Raw genomic sequence first — 8477 nt, 5'->3', positions numbered from 1 at the left:
TCTATCTAGCGGATAGATATTGCATGTAATTACAAATAATTATCAAATTAGGGATATGCGACTAATGATATACCCATCATTGTTGACCTACGGAAGTAACGATGTTTATTAGTATGTATAATTTCTTTATCATGATAATGATTGAATCTATCTTTTTATTATGATAATTCTATCCTTAACGAGAGTCCAAATAATAAGGTATTTTGTAGAGTAGATATGTTCTTTTATTGAGTTAGATAAATGTGGTTAATGTTCATCATTTTTTCAAGAATTTGGTTTTTTGTTTAATTGTCATTTAATAATTCAGACACTTTTGTAAAAATATCTATGTAATTTTTATAAAATTTATATTTATTAATATAAACTACACGCGCAGCGCGCGTACTCTAAGACTAGTATATATATACATACATACATATACATATATATACATACATACATATACATATATATACATACATACATATACATATATATACATACATACATACATATATATATATATATATATACATATATATATATATATATATACATACATACATATATATATATATATATATATGTATGATGTGACAAGTTGCTATTTTGGTTATTACTTGAAATTTGAATGATATCTTCTGCAGCTAACCATGATAAATGCTTTATTGTGTGGGGTTTGATTGCTTTAAAGCAGTGAGACGGGAGTCAAAGTGTTCATAAACAAGGGACTATGCAGGAAACAAAAGGACATCTAATCTGTTACATGGAAAAAAATGACAAATGATTTTTCATATATTTATTTCTACAAGAAATCGGGTTACTTTTATATAAGGTCATCAAACTTTTAGCCCGCGACCAAAACTATTTATATACGGTAGCTGCAAAAATATATAAAATTTGTCCATTTATTATATATAACATACAAAAGTTTATATATATACAAAAAGTATATATATTTTGGCTATTATTTTGGGAACAACTACACAATGTCATTTTTCCGATAAAAAAAGGCCTCTTATGTTTGGGCCTGTTTAAAATATATTACTTTAAATTTGTCAAAGGTGAACACTTTTGATTTTCTTTAAATGTTTTTTTTAAACAACCATCATCTTAATTATTCAAATCAAAATTTAAAGCATCTACAATAAAGGATGGATGGCTAGCATTCCACTCCACTGAGCCTGACATAGAATCAACCACTCGTGCTAATGCATGAGCAACCTGATCCGCAGACCTTCGAACAACAGACAAAGACAGAAACTGAAAACCTTTTAAGATGTTTTCACAATCAAAAATCACGTCAGATAAATACAAGTAAATATCTTCGGCCTTCTCCAATGCATTCTTCACAAATAGACTATCCATCTCGAGCTCTATCTTGGTGTCTTCGTAGTGAATCTTTAGCTAACTAAGAGCTTCCTTTACCGTCAATGCCTCTGCCATCATCGGACTGAATGTTGCCCCTATATATGTCGATCTACCTCTCAAAAACTCACCGTGCCTATCCCGAACAACCATCCCTGCTCCAGCTTCACCAGTTGCAAGGTTGAAGGATGCGTCAATATTGCACTTGAGGGCTAAACTATCCGGGGGTTTTCACTTTCGATTCTCCTCGTTATCCTGCCCATGTGAACCATATGGCGTGCGTAATTGGCGCCATTTATTGATGAAGCTAATAGCTTTATTTAGTATGCGATCCACTATACTCGTTCTTTGGTTCCAGATTACACCATTTCAATAGTTCCAATCTCCCAACATATCATGATTGCTTCTTCAATCCCCTTCTTGTTCAATGTATGATTAAGCTTGTTAAACCACTACTCCATATTCAAAATTGTTTCTGTCCATCCCACGTGAGATTGCAGCCAGCATGCCTTAGCCATGGTGCAATTAAGGAGCCAGTGCTCGATGGTTTCGGGGTGCTGCCAGCACAATGGACAAGTTGCATTATTCATCATATGTCATCTGGTCAAGTTATCACATGTTGGGAGCACGTTGTTCATCGTTCTCCACATAAAGTTTTTTTTATCTTTGGTGTGGTTTGCAGCTGCCACAATGATTGCCAAAGTCGCCGGCGACTTGCCTCAATTTCTTGTCCGACTTGATCATAAAGTCTCATGTAACCTCCACGGACTGTGCCCTTTGGATCGAACAACCACATCCATTTATCCGGCTGTGAGGTCGGCCTTAGTGGTATTTTTTGTATTAGTTCAATCTCCTGTGCATTAAACATTGTCTCCAGCTTCACTTTGCTCTATGTTCGAGTCTCCTCACATATTAATTCTGACACGACCATCTCCTCCATCCCATTATTGCGCACACTTTGAATAACTTGTAATTGCTCGGATGGTAGCCATGGAGTATGGAATATTTTTGTTGTACGTCCATCTCCTATACGCCTAAATGTTTAGTAAAAGCTAGCGGTTAAATTTCATAAAAAAATGTGAGGAAAAAAGATTTAACTAAATACTTCAGTCAAGTACCATCAAATCCTAAAAACTACGTCAAAAACTGAATTAGACAAAAATAACAAATTGCACCTAAAATTTGGTAACAAACTTGAGAAATAAACCAAAACTATAGGAAAAAAATAAAAATCTATGGGTGTGTTTGGTACGGATATTTTTTGAAAAATAATTTTTTACTTTTTTCATAGCTTAAATGTTGATTCCACTAAATTTTTTTCCACAGCTCTGGTCAAATTAATAAGTTAACTTGAAGATCAAAAGTGTTCACGTTGTGGCAAACTATTTTAAACACCATTTCTGTCATTTTTATCAGAAATGTTCACAGTGACCATCTCAAGAAGAGTACTAAAAAAACCCCTTTCTCCTCCCTTACACCACCTCTCCACCCCCACCCCCACCACCACCACCCCTCCATGGTTCACCCCACTCCCACCCCACCAACATCAAGATTCATCAGACCCAATACTCAATACCCTTTCAGAAGCCATAAAAAACTCTCACATTAAACCCCTTAAAACTTCCCTTAAAACCCTCCTCCCATCTCTTAAACCCCAACACATAATCAACCTCATTAACCTTAATCCTCATTCTTTAACCCCTTCTTCTCTCCTCTTTTTCTTCACATGGCTTTCTTCTACTTCTCACAATTCAAAATATTGCCACACACTTCACACTTATTGCACTATGGCCTTTTTTCTTTACGCCCACCAAATGAATTCACAAGCTTACTCTTTTATCCACACTATTGTTTCAAGAAGAGGTAAAGACTCTGCCTTTACTGTTTTTCAAGCAATCTTGAAAGCTAAAGGTACCAACTTTACATCTTTTGTGAATGTTTTAAATGGACTTATTGCTGCTTATTTGGATTTGGGGTTTGTTTCTGATGCTATTCAGTGCTTTAGGCTTATCCAAAAACATAAAATTAGGTTCCCATTTCAAGGTTGTACTAAGGTTCTTGAATATTTAATGAAGCTTAATTCACCAATGGTAGCTTTTGATTTTTATAAGGAGATTTTGGAATATGGGTATCCTCCAAGTTTGTATTTTTTTAATGTTTTGATGAGTAAGTTGTGTAAGGAAGGTAAAATGGTGGAAGCACGGTCGGTGTTTACGGAGATGTGGAAGAGGAATTTGAGACCTAGTGTTGTTAGTTTCAATACTTTGATAAATGGGTATTGTAGATTGGGTGATGTGGATGCAGGGTATAGGTTAAAAAGAGAAATGGAGGAAAGAGGAATTTCGCCCGATGTTTATACTTATAGTGCTCTGATCAACGGGCTTTGCAAGACCTTTTGGATGAGGGACGTGAATGAGATGTTTAATGAGATGTGTGTAAAAGGTTTGGTTCCGAATGTCGTTATATTCACGACTTTGATTAATGGCCATTGCAAGGATGGTAGCATCGTTTTGGCCATGGATGCTTATCAGCAGATGCAGACACAAGAGGTGGAACCGGATTTGATTACATATAACACACTTGTCAATGGACTTTGTAAGAGTGGGGATTTAGGGGAAGCGAGGAAGCTCATTCATGTAATGATTGAAAAGGGTTTGAAGCCTGATAAGATCACATACACGACGGTTATTGGTGGATGTTGTGCAGAGGGAGATTTAGATGGAGCATTTGAGATCAAGAAAATGATGTTTGATAATGACATTGAACTAGATGATGTAGCATATACAGCTCTTATCACAGGTTTGTGTCGGCAAGGACGAAAGGTTGATGCTGAGAGGATTTTAACTGAAATGTTGAATGCTGGTTTAAAGCCTGATGACCCTATTTATACTATGGTTATCGACGGTTTTTGTAAGAAGGGAGATGTTAAGATGGGTTTTAAGTTGCTAAGGCAGATGCAAAGTAATGGACATGCGCCTAATGTTATAACTTACAATGCGCTTTTAAGTGGTCTATGCAGACAAGGACAGATGAGAAATGCTGAAATGTTATTACAAGCCATGCTTAATCTTGGTTTGAATCCAGATGACATTACCTATAACATACTATTGGATGGGCATTGCAAGTATGGAAATCCTGATGATTTTGGTAAGCTACGTGGTGAAATGGGGCTTGTTCATGATTATGCTACTTATACTTCACTAATTGGTAGCTTAAGTAGGAGCTCGAAACGTCAGGCCAGGAAGTGATGCATTTAATCGGAGAGCCCAAGACTACCATCTGTAACTGCCTTTTAGTAGGTGGATTTCATTCCATAAGTTAATTACCCTGTGAATAATGTTCATTGGAGTGATGCAAGATGTTGTCCGAATAGTATTGAATGGATCGGCGGAAGTTTCTCCTGGATTGTGAATGATACTGTAAGATGGATTCCAACTAATGCAATCTTGGTATACATTGAGATGATGTTATATTTTGATGGCTTGTGATGTCCCGTGGTATCCAGGTATATATTCATTACCTCACAAAACTGCTGGAAAAGAGTAATTTCCTCTATTTCTTCTTATTGCTATACCATTCTTTGTCTAATAATATCAAAAGAGAAAAAGTCAATAGTTTATATGAACCGTTGTGTGCATACAAGTATTTTTGAACAAGGATGCTTCATTTTTTTTTTTTTGAGATTATCTTCATAGAGGGAAATTACATTTAGCATGGCAAAGTAAAAACAAGGAAGGTATTTTGCAATTAAACAACTCTCGATAACAGAGGTGGTTGAATTACCATGGACCACTATCTTGAGCGTCACCGTCCATCACTTCCACCAATATTTCTATTTCTATTCATGATAATTATTTACTTATTTGATACATGTTAATGGCTAAAGGGAAGACCACCAAAAAGGCTGCTGCTGCTGATGAGGACGACGGAGCAGTGGCGGTGGTGGGAAAATTCGTGAAGGAGTGGGGCACATGGACTGCAAAAAAGGCCAAAGTCATACCTCATTATGGTTTTATCCCACTTGTCATCATCATTGGCATGAATTCTGAACCCAAACCTTCTCTTTCTCAGCTTCTTAGCCCTGTCTAAAACCCCTTTTCTTGTGAGTTTTTTTGGGTTTGTGGGGTTGGGATGGGGGGTATGATATTAGTCGATTTGACTTTTATTTGGCAATATTATTGTTTAGAAGTTTTGGTTTTGTCTTTTTAATGTTCTGTTGATGCTAATGGGTTGTGAAACTTGAAATAAAGAAGTTATCTTCTTAGCTGGAAAAAAAAATTACATGTTGATCATAGACTTCTTTTCTGGCTTGATCGTTTCCTTGATCAGGTAAATTAGAGGTTTCATTAATAATCCAACCAATAGAGCCAAAATTACATCAGTGAGCAAAAAATTGGTTAGCTCCTTTACAGTGAATCTCCTATATGCATTCGAAGAATCTCCTTGATTTTTGATTGATGATGCACTTACATTATCTTGACACTTAATGGAACCTAACCAAAGTCAAATACTATGCAGGAAGTGCTTTGAATTTTTGACTTAACAATCTCAGTCCAAACCATTATTAGACTGTCCCATTTCCAGAACATTGTGAATTCAACCAAGCCGCATGGCGGTCCGGCAAAAACAACATTACCGAAATACAACATATTTTGGTTTGTTTTGCTTGTACTATTCATTCTGTCTAGTTTTTCATGTACGAAGTTGGTTTCATTGTTTAGGCATATTATTTAAGCTATTTTTGGGATTGTTCAACTCAAGTATCAATTGTAAGATATGTGTGCATAGCCCAAGTTTCTAAACTTGCAATTTTGCGCTTTCACATCTTTGTCGCCCTCCCTCTGATTAAACTTTTTTTGTGTGGATTCTTTAAAGAACGTTTCAGCGTCTTTTTTGTCTATTAACTTATTACCTTTCCTTTCGTTTTGCAGTGTATTGCCTTTCATTCTTTGAGGAATTTTTGAATTGCAGTCTCAACATGTCAGTGCGCTTCCCTCGGGACATGTGAAAAGTGTCTCACAGATACCTATTCTTAAACCAGTCCATCAAAATTGCAGTGTTCATACACCAGTGATGAAAGGCGATCTGTTTCTCTGCAATTGAGAAAATGCCTAAAAATCTACTGGAGGAAGCAAGTATATCTTTTTTCAGCCTCGAGGATCTATCATAAGCCATGGAAATTAAAAACAGAACATGAGTAAGCTTCAGCTGTGTGACATTCAATGATGACCTATGCCAAGTTCAACAGCTTTGTTGAAAATGCAAGTTCAGGCTCAGAGATAGAAACAGATTTCGGGTATCCTTGCCTCACTGCTAAACCGATAAACGTACAGAGACCTGATCCGAGCTGTCTTTCCATTTGCAATGTTATCTAAATATGCACAGGGAAAACAGTTCCAGGTGTTTGTATTTCATCAGTTAGTTTAAGTGGGGTTCGGCAGGGCGGCTCTTTGACGCATAGTAGCTGCAAGAAAAATAGGGCTGTTTCGATTTTTGACTGACAAGTGCAGATGAAACACTTTGAATAATAGCCTGTTTGGCCAAGTTTCTTTTTGGCCTAAAGTGCTTTTTTTTTTTTTTTTTTTGCCAAAAACACTTTTGGCCAAAAATTTAGGTGTTTGGCCAAGCTTTTGGAAGGAAAAAAAGTACTTTTGAGGAGAAGCAGAAGCAGTTTTGGAGAAGCAGAAAAAAGTAGCTTCTCTCCCAAAGCACTTTTTTGAGAAGCACTTTTGAGAAAAATACACTTAGAAGCAGTTTTTTAAAGCTTGGCCAAACACTAATTGCTGCTCAGAAGTGCTTTTCAAACTAATTAGCCAAACACAAACTACTTTTCACCAAAAGTACTTTTGAGAAAAGCACTTTTGAAAAAAAGCACTTCTCAAAATAAGCTAATTTTTGCAGTTTGGCCGAATAGGCTATAAGTATGTGTGCAAAAGAAAACTCAGCCTGCAGTCAAAATTTACATAAAGAAGGACAGATTATTTCAAAGTGGTTCACGTAGCTTAGCTGGACTGAAAATCCTTGTGTGGTTCGAAACTACATCCAATTTACAGCAAAGAAAGAGAATATGGGGTAGAGAAATTATTCAATTCATTAGGCTCATCACTCGAAGATTGCAGGTTCTAATCATGTCCCTGCCGAATCAGTGGAACATTGTTCACTAGGATACAAGGTAGGTAATGCCAATTGACAAAGTGACGTTAAGCATCCCTATTGATACGAAAAGAGGGGCCGTGATAATATCATTTACGTCTATACTGCTCTTCGTTGAGTAGATTCGATAAGACTTGACTCGCTCCTAGCCACTCCGGGGTACCATAGCATGTCGGGAATAAGGGGGGACCTACTCGATATGACCACTCTCTTTGTTGGGGGCTTGCCGCCCTGCTCTTCGAGTTTTGACTTGCAAGTATCTGTTGGTTCACTACTTCTTAACGTGCCTATACCACTTATGCAAAATCGTGTGTACGCCATTGGTCGAATCGTTCTTTTATATCTACTAAATTGGTCAACCTATATCAAGTTTCGCTTAGTTTTTTGAGAGAAAACGGTTGAATTATAACTCATTGCGGTCTAATTTGATGAAATGGAAGAACGCCTAGACCAAATTACTAAATTCAGATCCATCAAGTATCCAAATTGTATATAGGTAAAATTAATTTGTTGTATGCCAAATATAGCTTGGGTTTGAACAATTTTTTACCTCAAAATATATGAATTGAGTTCCATTCAGTGTGGAGCAAGGTTATGAACTAGTTAAGAATTTAGCTTAGATTCATGAATTTGGGAATTTGGATGTTGAACATTTATATAGAGTTTGAATAAATTCCACCATTTGCTGGTAGGAATGTAGAAAAAACATGAAATTGAGGAATATTGTTATGGCTGTGATGGGAAAAAAAGTGATACTCCCTCTATCCAATTTTAAATGTCGTTTTTGCCCCCAAAAAATGTTTCAAATATGTCGCTTTAAGAAATATAACATTTTTTTTTCCAATTTTACTCTTGCTATTGAAGAGATTGAAAGTAATTATTCCAGCCCGTCCACTTTAATTGATTTTTGACTTTTTTTGTGGTCCATAATATTTAATTTTTTTTATATCAAGAAGGAATTAACTTCATTTTTTTCA

At 36.1% G+C, this 8477-nt stretch overlaps 1 protein-coding gene across 3 annotated transcripts; it reads left to right on the top strand.

The window, feature by feature from the left end:
• Nucleotides 1-2648: 2648 nt before the first annotated feature.
• Nucleotides 2649-6895, top strand: LOC107762665 (uncharacterized). Of its 3 annotated transcripts, XM_075255186.1 has the most exons (3): nucleotides 2670-4852; nucleotides 5866-6002; nucleotides 6279-6895. In XM_075255186.1, the coding sequence occupies exon 1, from the start codon at nucleotides 2766-2768 to the stop codon at nucleotides 4593-4595; it is 1830 nt and encodes a 609-aa protein (XP_075111287.1). In that variant the 5' UTR covers nucleotides 2670-2765; the 3' UTR covers nucleotides 4596-4852; nucleotides 5866-6002; nucleotides 6279-6895. The 3 variants fall into 3 exon arrangements, with proteins under 3 accessions (XP_075111275.1, XP_075111281.1, XP_075111287.1); XM_075255174.1 differs by lacking the exon at nucleotides 5866-6002 and having other exon boundaries at nucleotides 2649-4852; XM_075255180.1 differs by lacking the exon at nucleotides 6279-6895 and having other exon boundaries at nucleotides 2649-4852; nucleotides 5234-6002.
• The last annotated feature ends 1582 nt before the right edge of the window (nucleotides 6896-8477 follow it).

Source organism: Nicotiana tabacum, chromosome 1, assembly GCF_000715075.1.
Source record: "Nicotiana tabacum cultivar K326 chromosome 1, ASM71507v2, whole genome shotgun sequence".
Lineage (NCBI taxonomy): Eukaryota > Viridiplantae > Streptophyta > Magnoliopsida > Solanales > Solanaceae > Nicotiana > Nicotiana tabacum.
The sequence above is the reverse complement of the archived record's forward strand: the minus strand, read 5'-3'. Positions and strand labels throughout refer to the sequence as shown.

What these genes read in the sequence shown, in the direction of transcription:
- LOC107762665 (XM_075255174.1), top strand. Translation starts at nt 2,766, where the DNA reads ATGTTCACAGTGACCATCTCAAGAAGAGTACTAAAAAAACCCCTTTCT.